General features: G+C 29.7%; 1 protein-coding gene across 1 annotated transcript in view; it reads right to left on the bottom strand.

Annotated features, from left to right (window-relative positions):
* Positions 1-5,904: 5,904 nt before the first annotated feature.
* The window catches only part of LOC111688923 (pinin), a 51,507-nt gene continuing 42,147 nt past the window's right edge, over positions 5,905-15,264 (bottom strand). The window contains exon 2 of the mRNA XM_046949560.1: positions 5,905-6,740. Within this exon, the coding sequence (XP_046805516.1) occupies positions 5,933-6,740 (808 nt within the window). The 3' untranslated portion in view covers positions 5,905-5,932. The remainder of the gene's footprint in view (positions 6,741-15,264) is intronic.

Raw genomic sequence — 15,264 nt, forward strand, 5'->3', positions numbered from 1 at the left:
AGATCCTGCAGTCCACCATGCCCAACAACTTGAAGAGATGGATTGTAAATTATCTGAGTCGTTCGCTGAGTTTAGAGACAAATGTTCCAAATGTTAAACAGGGAGTACCACAGGGCGGTGTCTTATCCCCCTATTGTTTAACTTCTACCTCTCTAAACTCTCCACAACTCCAGAAGGTGTGGAAGTGATATCTTATGCGGACGACTGTACCATTATGGCGACGTTATCTCGGAGTAATACACAACTTCTTCACTGGACGTAACCTGAAACTATCACCAGCAAAGTCTTCAGCTACACTTTTCACCACCTGGACGAAGGAGGTAAACTTGAGCCTAGGCGTCGTAGTCGATGGAAACCAAATTCCGACTGTGAACCACCCAAAGATTTTGGGGGTCACCTTTGACAGCCTGTTTACTTCCTCAGCTCATGCCACTGTAATTACGCACAAATTGCGAAGTAGAAACAAGGTCCTCAAAGCGCTAGCCGGCAGCACTTGGAGAATGGACAAAGAAACCTTGTTGGCTACCTTTAAAACAATTGGCCGGTCAGTGGTCAATTATGCTGCTCCAGTGTGGTCTCCATCGCTGAGTGATACCCAGTGGTGAAATATTCAAAGCTGCCACAATGCTGCCCTAAGGACTGTAACGGGCTGCACGCAAATAACCTCAGAACACCATCTACAAGAGGAAACGAAGGTCCTCCCAGTCAAGGAATATAATGTCATGCTGACTAGACAATTTCTCTTGGGATGTCACCGGAGGAGTTGGATGCTCCCCCGAGGCATGTCAGGAAGGACCTTCGTGTATACGAAGAGAGCATACGAAGTTATGTTCAGGATCCCTTAGATCGGACTTCGTATACTGCATCTTTGAACGACATTCATAGAGACGCCATCAATACCGCGGTTTCAGGTTACTGCATGAATGCCGTTCTTGGAGGTCGCCCACCGCCCATAGCAGAAACAGAGAAGAACCTGCCGCGGAAAACAAGAGTTGCTCTGGCACAACTGAGATCGGGATAGAGCAACAGGCTCAACTGGTCCCGCATTGACCGTGCCGTCCCCAATATATTCAACTGTCCAGCCCACCCTACTTCACTTACCCCAATGGATTTATGGACTAACCCTATTGAAGTAGTCCAATTTCTTGGCTTGGACCTAAATACAGAACCCCCAGATTAAAATTTTAAAGTTTAAGCTGTTACAACAACAACAGGAGTACGCGTTACTGTAAGAAATTTTAAGGGCGAGTTTTTCTGATAAAGATAATCTTCATTCTTTGGTTAAACCCGGTTTAATATATGTTTCGTGTTTTTCAGTTATCAGTAAAGTTACTTATTATCTTAGTTTAACTGAGTGTAATTGGCCAATTAAACTCAAGTTATAAGTGAGAAAACACACTCTTAACATTTTTGCAAAATTTTCGATTTTACAAAAGTATTGTTTGCAAAAAACAGCTGTTCATTGTTTATATTTTTAAGTGAAAAGTTGGCAATACTAACAAAGTTAACTGAGCTTAAATCTAAAACTGAAAAGCACAATCATCGGTTAAAGTCCGCATAAATCTGTTCCGAGTTAAATCTAACAGCAAGTTAAGCATAGTTTAACTGAGAAGTAAGAAACCCGGCCTAAATAAGGTATAACGTTCACTTATAAATTAAATAAATAACTGCTACATTTTTTGCAAGTATAGGTGAGTATGTCCTATACTTGCTTATTTAAAATTATCTTTTGGAGTATGTCCGCAATTATAATTAATCATAAAAACACCTTATCGAAGAAATTAAGTATATTTTAATTTAAAATATTTATAAAAAACTTTATTGCGTTTGGTGCGTAAACTTTTTTAACAACCGCGAAAAAATAATAACGTGGTTTTTCATATTTTTTAATGCTCTATTCGATTATGCTTTGCCAATTTACATATCTTGAAAATTGTCATTAGTTATATCCCAAAACTTGTCATTAGAAACAGTTTTACTTACTAGTTATATATAAAGAATGTAAAAATAGATACTTTCCACATACAAGCATGAATACATAAAAAAGTATAATCTACACACAATATCACTCGCCAAGTATATCATTTAGTGTGTCATTTAATTTAAGTAGCATTGCTACCAAAAACTGCTACTAAATTAAAGTAGCAATGCTGCCAAATTTTTGATTTTTGAAAAATATAACATCATTTATTGCTACTTCAAGAAAATATTTACTACTATTTGAAGTATTCAACTGCTACATTGAAACATTAAAAACCAATGACTGCTAACAAATTTTTTTTTTGGTACATCTATAAATACTGCTACCAAAATCTAAAGGTAGCAGTTGTAATAGTAAATGATTTGCTACTACAAAAATAGTTATTTTTCGTTACTACAGCTAATTGTAGTCTTGTTATTTAAAAACTGCATGATATTTAGTTTTATTACATTTTCATTGGATATTGTAAATATGTACACATCGATTTTATTTAAAATTATATGTAGATAGAATAATGATAATATATATGAAAATTAATAAAAAATTCTGTTAAAAACATCGTCAAATTTCGAGGTAAAATCGCCAAAAGAACATTTTTGACTCTGAAAATCCTAAAAATTACTATAAATCTTCAAGTTTTGCAACAGTGGTCGTAACACTTACATTTTCTACTAACCCCCATTATCTCAATGTCTGGTTATATTTTATCGTAAGGTTAAATTGACAGTTTTCATACAAAAATTATTTTATCCGGCAGAATATCTACCGGTTAAACGATAACCGGAATTGGTGTTAACGGGGGTAACAATGTTATGTTAATCCCTCAATGCTTCAGAAAATGTATAGAAAAGACTTACATAAAGAGTCGAATTTCTTATTACATTTTGGTGAAGTGTATACAGTTATTCGATATTTTCTGGAAAGTCAGCAATCGCAACTATTAACTTTAGCTCAAAAAACGGCATTCAAAATTTCTGAAGAAAACCCTGATTTTACAACATGAGTTTTTCAATATTATCTTAAAAATTTAATAAAGTTGTTGAGCTAAGATAAATCAGAAAAATTTGCAACTATGTACATACAGTGTCTCACATAAGTATCCGAATTTTGTTGTACATTGAAAAGAAACATAATTTAATAATATTTTTGTGTGTGAAATAAATAATTAAATTTGTTATATTGTCTAGAAAGTCCTAAGGTATAATATTACATTTACCTCATTTGATTTAACTTTTTTTTAAAAAAAAATTGCCTCACAAAAGTATTCGAATTTTTCCTGTATTTCATATATGACCACATTATACGAAACACAAAAATTTTAATCGATTGGTTTTTTGCTTAAAATTGTGATAAGGGGTTACTATCAACTGAAATTATATATTTTTGGCCCATTTGTTCCACAATTTTGGAGCATTTATTCCATCTTTTTATGTAATGGCGATTTTTACCATATTTGTATTTTTTTCAGAAATAAAACCAATACACCCCTTGAGGTATATAAAAATAATAATTTTTGTTATAAGGATCTATTCTTAAAAAGTTCCATGATGTATTTTTGGTGTCATTCTTCTGTTTCTAATTGAATATTAAGTCCCTTTTAGTCGATATTTTCCTACAAAGTTGGCTAGAATACTATCATGTACATATTAGCACTAATATATTTTAAATTTTCAATACATTATATCGGTATACAATTCCAAAAAATGCCTCTACAAAACGTCATCCTATACAGTAGATTTCAGTTTTTACTATTCGTAACTTTCACGCTTATGTTGCCCATTACATTAACACTGTAAGTACAAAATTTTGGGTTTATTTTAATCATACTAATCAATATTTAAACAGATATCGATATTTTTGAGTTAGACCATAATGATATAGTGGCATGCAGCCAGGACGTCATTGGTATATAACAAGTTAGAGTGCTATATTCGGCTGTACCGAATCTTAAATACCATCCACCAGTTACTTCTATGTTATAACTTTTCTAATTGATCAAATATTTGTAGAAATAAGTTTTCTCATGTCTTTAATAGAAAAAATCCTAAAAGTTTAATCTATTACAATTCCAAGATTTACTGAACGTTATAAATTTAGTAATTTGCATGTATGCATGTCATTTAGAGATTTTCAAAATACAAATACATATATAATTTTGATCTACATAAAATTTTTTTCAACACTAATTGATAATGCTCTTTAAATACGGTTAAAGCGCTTTTAGGGGCTGGACCTAGTATAGGAGAAATAGAATTTTTGTGTACAAAACTAATATTTTTGCCAAATTATGTATCAATAGCTTTATTTGGTAATAAGTAATGTGCGTTTAAGAAATTTTGGTAAAAGAACTTTGTATAGGAGCTATGTCCAATTATGTATATAAAGCCAAAATTTCAGAACTCTTTACCTATATCATTACTTGTTAATAAATATTGTGAATCTAAGTGATTTTCTGGACCTAGTATGAGAGCTATGACCATTTGGTCGTTTGTAAAACAATTTTATAGTGTTTTGCTAAATGTATGGATATAAATATTTGGTTATGAGTTATGTGCGTTTTTTCTGATTTTCGGAAGGGAACCTTGTATGTGTGTTTCTAAAGGGACCTTATATGAGAGCTCTGATCAATTATTGACGGATCGGAAAAACATTTCACAATATCATTTCTTTGTATATGAGCAACACTTGTGCCAAACTTTATATGGGTATCTAAATTTAGTAATGAGTTTTGTGCGCTTAAGTTATTTTCGGGAGGGGACCTTGTATGGGAGCTATGACCAGTTATGGACCGATGGAAAAAAAATTATTAGTAATATATATATATATATATATATATATAATATATATATATATATATATATATATATATATATATATATATATATATATATATAATATATATAATATATATATATATATATAATATATATATATATATGGGAGATATGACCAAATAAGGACCGATCGAAAAAAATCTTTCATTGTAATATTTCTGTATATAAGAGCAATACTTGTACCAAATTTAATATCGATATCTTAATTTAGTAATGAGTTATGTGCGTTTAAGTGATTTTCGGGATGGGTCCTTGTATGGGAGCTATGACCAAATATGGACCGATCGAAAAAATTTTGTGGAGTTTCATTGCTTTGTTTTAACGTGAGCGTGTTTTATACTTTGTTGGGTCTTAGATGAATATTTCTTAGTGTTACAAACGGAATGACAAACTGATATATACCCTCTATCACCACTAATGGTGGTCGAGGGTATAAAAATAATTATGCTACCATATTGAATGGTGTTTCTTCGAGGCATGTTTTGGAGTTGTACACTTCCACAATACATTGAAAACTTAAAATATATAAAAACTGATATATAAAAGAATATATACAAGAAAACTTTCACCGAAAAATTTTGACCCTTGTATTATGAAAATGGACTTAAGTTCCAATATTACATGAAAAGATGGTACAAATGCCCCAAAATTGTGGACCAAATGGTCCAAAAATGTCTCCATTCGGTTGATAGTTACCCCTTAAAACAATTTTTAGCAAAAAAAAAAAACATTCGAGTCTAATTTTTGTGTTTCGTATAATATAGTCAAGTATAAAATACAGAAAAAATTCGTATACTTTTGTGAGGTAATTTTATGGACTTTTTTTAAATAAAGCTAAATTAATTTAAGTAAATGTGAATTTTTAAAGTTTTAAAAAGCGTGATATCAAAGCTAAGGACTGTCTAGACAATTTAACAAATTAATTTATTAATTTTGCATACAAAATATATTATTAAATTTGGTTTCCTTTCATAGTTTACCTAAATTCGAATACTTATGAGAGACACTGTATGTATATTATTTTTGCATGCCATATTTTGATCTCACACACAAAACCGCCCCCAGCGTTGGTAATTTCTAGCAATTATATTTCAAAATGGAAGATTTATTTAATTTTTTAATTACATTTTCTGTCTTTAATAATGCATATTGAAGATGCTAGTGCATTTCCTGCATGAAAGGAATTTTCAAAACCATCATCTAATTTATCTGATATAAAGTTCACATCTTCGCCAGTGTCATATTCTGGAACTTGTAAATTTTCTTCCAATTTTATTAAATTTAATTTCAAATCTTCTTTCTTTTTATTAATAATTGTATCAATATCGTATAAACTTTCACTCAGCAATTTTTCCGTTCTCTTTGTTAATATTTTTGGTCGATAATATATACATGGCTTAGTTTTAGTTTTTATAAATGATTTTAAACATTTCATTGAACTCTCCCAAGTTTCATAGTCTTTTATACGATTCATTTTCGACTCCAAACGCTTTATTTCCATTTGTTTGCGTTTTCTGTCAACAAATAATGTTTCGCGTTCTTTTTTGATAGATTCTTTTTCAAGAATTTCTTGCTCTTCCAATTTTTTCTCAATTTGTGCTTTCTTTTCTTCTTTTTGTTTCAGGCGAGACTCCTCTTGGCAAAATTTGTGCAAAGTACCCAAAAGAGATCCAAACATGCGACGATTTCTTGCTCTAGATTCAGAGTCAGCACACTGTGCAGCAACAATTTCTTGCCGTGATGGCAATTCTCTAATAACCCGCGATGTTAGTTTTGGTCTTGTTTGTACATTATTGTACCGAATGGTTGGCGATGATAACCGTTTAAAAACTGACTTAGTATTATTTGTTCTTTTTTTTGATCCGGAAGACTCCTGCTGAAATTTTTTAATCGTCTTTTCATTATCACAGCGTTTTTCATCCGATCTAAAGAAAATAAGAAAAAACACATGTTATTGAAAAAAAATAATTTTCCTTTCTATTTACGCTGCAGTTACTTTTAATTTTTAATGAAACAGTACAAAATTTAAGTTTCAGAAAAAAACAACTAACAACAATTTAATTTTAAATGATTTAAATTCAAGTGATTATTTCATAGTACAAATCAGAGGGAATGGTTCTTTTGCTTTTCGGCCAATTAGTATTCTTTCCTGCCTTACTAATAACATGTTTTCATGAACAGTTGAATTACTTAATTTGGCCTCTAAAATACGATATCTAATTAACCCGCTTCTACGACACATTCGTAATTCGTTATGACAGTTCATCGCCATGTTGTTTTTTTTTATTCATTATTTTGTCATCTTTTAAAATATAAGTGTTTGTGTATGATACAAAATACGTTTGTTTCATTTGTTCAGTCATAAAATTTTCGCAAATAACATTTTTTGAAACAAAAACAAACGTTCTACGATACAACCCTACAACACCGATTGTTCATTGGACAATTATTTTAACAAATGAAATTATATATTTTCTATTTATTTGCATCTCTTTTGTACCCAATCAATGAAAACAAACAGCTGATTTTAATAAATACTCGATAAAAAATCGAGATTACAGTCATTCGTTCGTAAATAATAAGGTAATTCAAACTGAATTACATTTGAGCAGCTTGTTGCCATACAAAGTTTGTATCTAACCGAGAATAAATCACTTAGGTCAAATCTTTAGGTGAAGGATTAGGAATTAAATTTAAATTTATCCTCCAAAGTTGTTTTTGAATACTCAATTAGTTAATTTTGTTTGCTTAAGGGCTTAATGGGGGAGGTTTAAACTTGATCAAGAAATGCGAAAGTATAAACAAATGATGTAAAAAATTAATACAATTTTTATGAAAATAAACATTAAAATGTTTAATTTATTTATTATATAAAGCAGGGGTGCCCAAAAGTTTCTTATGAAAGAGTAAATACCAATACATTTAAAGAAAAACAAATTTCTATTTAAGATTTTTTGTTGCAAAAACCAACAAAGAAAAAGAAAAAATATTTTATTAACGTACACGGCAAAAAAAAACATGATTTGCATTTTTTGTTAAAATAAAATAATTTTCGCTTTTGTTTTTCAAATTTATTTTTAAAGGATAAAAACAAGTAACTGAAGCGTTTTCAATTATATAAGATTATATTGTGAGTGATCGTACAATAATTTTTATGCGAATAATGTAAGTTTGAAATTTAAAACTAACACAAATTTTTTCCAAGTGCTTTCTAAAACAAATTTTTTACGACAAACAAAAACAAAATCTACGTCTTGTCAATGTTTACCAGCAAAGAATACGAAAATGTAATTGTTTTACTCATGCTTGTATACAGTAAAGAACAACAACAACATATTGCTAAAGCTTAGCTCATGTAAGTGTTTCTATACACTTTACACACTGTCTATAGCTACGCGCATTTACAAAAACAAAGGTGTACCAAGTGCATAGGGCTTGGGCACCCTTGGTATAAATTATAGACTTAAAAATAAATAGTTTTTGTTTTAAATTAAATTTTTCATTAATTTTCATAGTGCTGTTTTGTATCGCAACACTGCAAACTTAAAACATGTACTAAAAACATAAAAAAGGGATAAACATCAGATCAAACTTATTTTTAAATTAACTAATCTGATTATTAAGAATTGCCATACAAACCATCAGAAAACGTCACTGTTTCTTATCAAAACAATGCATGTTTTATAAAAAAGAAGAAGACAATTGTAAATGTAATATGAAAATTAATAAAAACTGAAATTTAAAACAAAAAATATGCATTTTAAAGTCTATTTAATTTGTAGTACTTTCCAGCAAAAAAAATTGGAAGTGGTTCAAAGCGAACGTTATTTTCATGACTTTTAAAATAATGGTTCAATTAAACCTATGCTGAATGCCTTCCAAAATGTTAAATTATTTGTCATAAATGATGTAATTTAAGAAACAAGTAAATCTGTCAACTATACAACATTGATACATTCATTGCAATTGTTCATTTCAATCAATTAAAGTTAAAATGATTTCATTTTTCATTAAAGTTGAATTTACGTTAATGTAAATATGAACACCAAAATTTTTACAATCTTTTCTTATAGAATTTGTTTTTAAATTTTGATTATTTACAAAAAAAAATTATGTATGACAGAAAACAATGAATATAAACAGTATAAATTTAAAACTTTAGTTTATATAATGTAGCATAAAAGTTAATACTTTGGTTCAATGCTATTTAAAATTATTTAAATATTTTTTTATATACATTGTGTCTAAAATATTATCTTTTTTAAAGGAGTTAGAATTAAAGTTATTTTTTATAATATATTGTCTACAAAAATATTTGTTTTTAATGTATTGTTAGTTGATAACACTGATTGTTGTTAAACACCATCCATCGATGGTTATAAAATACTTGATGTATTCGGGTAACCACATTTATAAATTAAAAATTGCGTTATTATACTTTTAATTATTAATAGAAGTATAAATCAACAATATACTGTTGGAATGTTTAAAAATTATTTAATTGCAACTTATTTTAATTTTTAATCATTTTGTTTGTACATAAAACACGACTACTTCTGAAGATTTAAAAGAGTACGGCTACTAAGTATTTAGTAAAAGTATTCACTATATTTGTAGTTAAAGAATGAAGAAGCGCAATTTAATGGCTGAAGTGCTAAAAAGTAAAATTTGAAATAAAAAAAGATTAAGTGTAAAATTTTTAATTTGAAATAAAAAAGGATTAAAAACAATTACATATTTAAAAAGTTGAAACAGTTGTTAAAAAAACTATTAAAGATAAGTAACATGAGTTCAAAAAGAACTTTCAAACGCCAAATAATAAATGAAAAAAAAACAGGATTTTTTCTAAACTTCAAGTTACGCCAGGCAAGGAATGTGTTATTCACAATTTTTTTTAAATATTTATATCGCATCTATATGAGCAATTTGCGGTCAGCGAGAGTGAAGTAAGGACTTTGCTAGTTGGTTTCACCGGAAGTTTTGGACAAGTTTAATGTGGACGGCACCAATAATAAGGAAAGATTACTAAACTACCCAAAATTTATGCATATTTTGTTTTGTAAGCTTCATTAAATTCAACAACTTTTTTAATGACAATATCCAATAATTTTAATGTACATTTTAATTAACAAATTATTTTCATTTCATTACTGCTGGAACTTATTGCGAAGGAACGTGTGTCATTTAAAATGGATATATGGGACGGTTTGAAATTGGCAAAAAACAACAAACTTAAAAACAATTCATTTAATTTGATATCTAAAATGCAGAATAAAACTACATTTTTTTCACTTATGAAACATCGCAGCAAAATCCTTGAAAATTAATTGGTTTTAAACATTCATTCGGATGGGTACCCGTTTCTTTTAAATAATTGCATAAACACATGATCACCAATGACACGCTAATGTTAAAATCATGCATGTTTCACCTAAATCGAATCACTTCCTCATCACTTTGAACAGCATCTTTGTCATGTAACTTTTTGCTGGGTCAATAAATAAAACATTTTAATGTATATTTTTATCAGAGACTGAAAATAACCGAGTCCACTTTGATTTTATAAAGTTAATTGCTGTGATCACCATTCTTAATTGTGTTTTTGCAGTTTATCACTGTTACATTTTTTTTAATAAGTGGTTGACAGAAACCGAAAAGAGGAACAAAATAAGTCGCTGCAATTGATTTTATTTTGTAAACATTTTTTATTTTTATTTTTAAAAACAAAACAATAAATCGCAAATGTAAATACTCGGTTAGGACACACATACACACAAACTATATTCAGAAATCACAGAAACCAACACTCTCATATAAGCAAGAGAAAAAAGAAATACAAAAACCAAGTGCTCAAACAAAAACATAAGTAACAAAACTAATATAGTAAAGGTTATACTGAACCATTTAAGTAAAAATCATTTTATAACTGTTATTCTGAGTGATTTATTAAAAAAAATCACAATTAAATCACTTTGGTTATGTGGCCCAGTCTCCGATTTTTATAAAAAATATATTAATTATTTTTCATCAGCTGTTTACACTTTTGCATTTCTTGCTCAAGTTTAAACCATCTCCATTGATCCCTTAAACTAGCAAACATAATTAACAAATTGAGTCATTCACCGACAGCCGGTTCAACGTACCGGAATGACCCGGATTATTCCAACAAGGGCTGTCAATCCCAGCAATAACAAATTGAGTACTCAAAAACAACTTTCAAGGATTAATTTTAATTTAATCCCTAATCATTCACATAAAGCTCTTCTGCTATCTCTAAGATATAATCTTAATAACCAAGACGTTAGTATTCTTCTTGGATTTATCCATGGCGTTCATTTATTTATTATTCGAACAAGTAATATAAAAAGCCACAATAGGTCAATCAAACTACATTTGCTACTCGTTCACACGACAATTGGATCTTTGCTCCGGAACGAAAGTTTTTCCCTAGGAGAGACTATCGCCCATAGTCGAACTGTTACAACAAAAATCCTCTTTGATCTTTTGAGTACAGTATTAAACTTTGCAGTGTTTCCATACAAAAGGACACTTTTATCAAAACAATGCATGTTTTATAAAAAAGAAGAAGACAATTGTAAATGTAATAAGAAAATTAATGAAAACTTATATTAAATTTGATGTTTCTAGATACCGAGCGAGTAGTTTGAGCCCAAATTTTGATGTATTTTTTATTGTAACAAAAACAAAATACAAGTAAAATTTTAACTCAAACTCATAATTTTTACTAATCGACAAATCAAACATTTTAATGTTTATTTTAATAAAAATTTTATTTATTTTTTGGCATCAGCTGTTTATACTTTTGCATTTCCTGCTCAAAAACCACCTCCATTGGGCACTTAAACTAGCAAACAAAATTAACTTATTCGGTATTCAAAAACAAATTTCGAGGATTAATTTCATTTTTATTGATCCCATGTAAAATTCATTACATAAAAATTCGATTAATACCAAAACAATTTCAAAAATATTTCTATATTTCGTTTAAACCAAATCAAAAACAAGTTGGGTCTCCAAAAACCAATACCATAGATGACAAAGATGGCCTAGAAGCAAGACTAGAGAGCCAAAAACCCTAACTCAACTTTCAAAAACTCCTAACTCTAAGCATGTATTAGTAAGATTTTCTCTAGAAGTATCTACAGTGGATTTTTTAGTCATTTGATTGATAAACAAAAACTACAATACGGAAACCCCATATATTTGAGGAGTACTATGTGAATTTTATTTATAATTGTATAATATTGATTCTTATTTAATAAAGCTAACACTAAGTATTATCCTATATCCACTCTAAGTATGGGGACATAACCGTTTACCAGAGTTGGGGGTAGTGCACTAAATTTGCAGTTTCCACTAAATGTTAGTGATAGTGCAAATTTTTTTACTAAAGGGCCCTTCAGACGATCACACTTTACGTACGACAAGACAAGTTTAATAAAAAAGTAAAATGAAATTCTATCCGTATAACAAAAAAAGAGAATAAAAGACGTATGATTTATATTTTTCTGTTTACACGATTAGTATAAAACAATTAAAGTCAGATGGAAACAGCTGTTTCACTTTTTTATACGTGTTTACATAAAAATACATCCCTGATCTAATGAGACCGGCTTGTTTTTTGAATCATTTTAAATTTTCCAACTGTATTCTCTCTCAATGCGTGATCGGGTAAAGCCGGCTTAATAGATATTTAGTGGTGAGTTCAAAAAGTACAGCATCACCAAGCAATACTGGTCGTGATACAAAAAAAAATTTTACAGCTTAGTGGAAATTTTTATCTCCACTAATAGGATAGTGAAAAATATAATTATTCACTAATGTTGAAGGAACTCAAAAACATATCATTACATTGAATTAGTTTATACCCTTTATTACATTAATTAATTAATACTAATATTAAAGTAGTAACAAAATTAAAAGACAAAAGGAAATAGTAATACAAAAAATACGGAAATTTCATTAATATATTAATGTAACAAATTAAATTGGTACATATATTTTTCTTTAGTGCAGTAAAAATAATAAAATAGAAATATTTTGATTTTCAATATTTTCAATTTGTTTGAAATATTTTTATAAACACTTTTTTGAGGTTTTAATGCATGTTGTCACACTCTTCTACTGACTTTCAGTTTATAAAGACGTATTTTTTACGAGTGAAGTTTACAGCTACATTTTTATTTCTTTTCATAAATTTTTCTTACCAATAACAAAAATCACTACATTATCAAACAACAACATTAAACGTACGCGTGAAAAAGAAGACGATGTTGATGCCTCTAACAGGCTTACGAATATGAGTAAAAAACCTAAGCCTTCATGTTCTCAGAGAGCTGAGAATATTAATTATTATTCACCTCTACAAACTCTCGATGATGATACTGATGACGAGATTGCCATCGATAAACCTGTTAAAGTTAACATACCTCCTATTACAGTGTTAAAATGTAAAATAGAACAGCTGCATGAAATCTGCAGAGTTTTAAAAATAACAGACTATTCGATACGTAAAATCTCAATTGGCTTGAAACTCTTTTGTACCAAAATAGAGGATTATAATTCGGTATGTAAGTCTTTAACAGAAAATTTTAAACTGGAATATTTTACATACGTTGCAAAAAATGAAAAGCCATATAAGGCTGTTCTATTGGGTCTTGACAAAAGTGATCCTATTGTTATTAAAAACAAACTAATCGCAATGGGCCTCAAATGTATTGATGTCAAAATAATTACGAGAGCAAGAGACAGTTCAAATGAACAAATAATTTATGTTGTATACTTTGAACGTAAAACTATAAGGTGATAGAATTAAGGCAAAAGTATACAACTATAAACTATATTGAAGTAAGGTGGGAATACCAAAAACCTAACAAAAATAAGTAACACAGTGCTATAACTGTCAAATGGTTGGCCATGGTTCAAGCAAGTGTAAGGTGAAAACGTTTTGTGCTAAATGTGCCGGAAACCATAACACTGCTTCGTGCAATGTAACAGTAGAGAAATGTGCCAATTGCAACGGTCCACACAAATCAATGTCACCCGATTGTCCTAGTAGGATTTCTTACTTGCAACTTAGGCAACGAACGCAGCCAAAAAGACATAAACCAACAAGACATACATGTTTAGCTTTTAATAATAATGCAGACTATACCAATAATTTTCCAAATTCGTTTTGTACCGATGAATGGAAATTTAAAAATAGCATCATGGAACGCTCGTTGTATCCGGAACAAAAAAGAAGAATTTTATAATTTTTTATCAAAACATAATATCGATATATGTTTGTTATGCGAAACATGGCTCAACAAGAATTTTTCAATTAAACATAAAGATTTTTACTGTTACAGGTATGATCGTGAGGAAAGAAGAGGTGGAGGAGTAGCAATTATTATTAAAAAAAATATAAACCATCAACTTTTACCCCCTTTATTGAAAATATTGGCATAAAAATCATTGCTGGAAATGAGTACATAAATATCTTCTCTTGCTATTTCCCTGGCGGTACAGCTGGAAATGACTCAACTCTCAAACAAGCATTTAAATCAGATGTACGTAAACTTACTTCCCACGATAACTTCATCCTTGGTGGTGATTTCAATAGTAGGCACAGAAATTGGGGATGTCTGCGAAATAACTGTTGGGGTATTTTTTACAACAAAATCACCACACTCATCATTTTGAAATTGTATTTCCTTACGAACCTACATATATCCCATCCGATCCGAGGAGATAACCTTCCACGGACTTTTTCATAACAAATATGTCACAAAATTTTTCAGCAGTAAGGACACTCAATGACCTATCGTCAGACCACCTTCCAATTATTTCCAATTATTTCTATTAGTAAATAGAATTGTAAAAAGTTATCCAGAGTTTGGCAAAGCAAATTGGAAATCGTTCACGAATTATATAAACAGAAATCTTCCCACAACTGTGAATATAAATGACGTATCGCACGAATACCAAATTGATAATATGATAACAAATTTTAATAAAGTCATTTATGACTCTATTGAAGCTTGTGTCCCCAAAAAACAACCAATAAAAACGGATTCCACTATACCAGATAACATAAGGATTCTGATCCAACATCGTAATATTTACAGGAGAAATTGGAAACGTTTCAGGGATATCAACGACCATAACCGAATGACTCAATTAAATAAAAAAATTAGAGTAGAACTAAATAAATTACGAAATCTATCATGGAACAATATGTTATATACTCTAGACAAATCCTCACGCCCATTCTGGAAAATTTCCAAAATACTTAAGAAGAAAACAAAAAACATTCCTATCCTAAAACACAATGGCGTAGTTTACTATACCCAGCAGGAAAAATGTGACTTACTAGCTCAACAATTTAGTTCAAATCATAACATGTCATCACATTTTAGCGATGCTACAACGATTGCATACGTGAAC

This window comes from Lucilia cuprina, chromosome 4, assembly GCF_022045245.1.
Source record: "Lucilia cuprina isolate Lc7/37 chromosome 4, ASM2204524v1, whole genome shotgun sequence".
Taxonomy (NCBI): domain Eukaryota; kingdom Metazoa; phylum Arthropoda; class Insecta; order Diptera; family Calliphoridae; genus Lucilia; species Lucilia cuprina.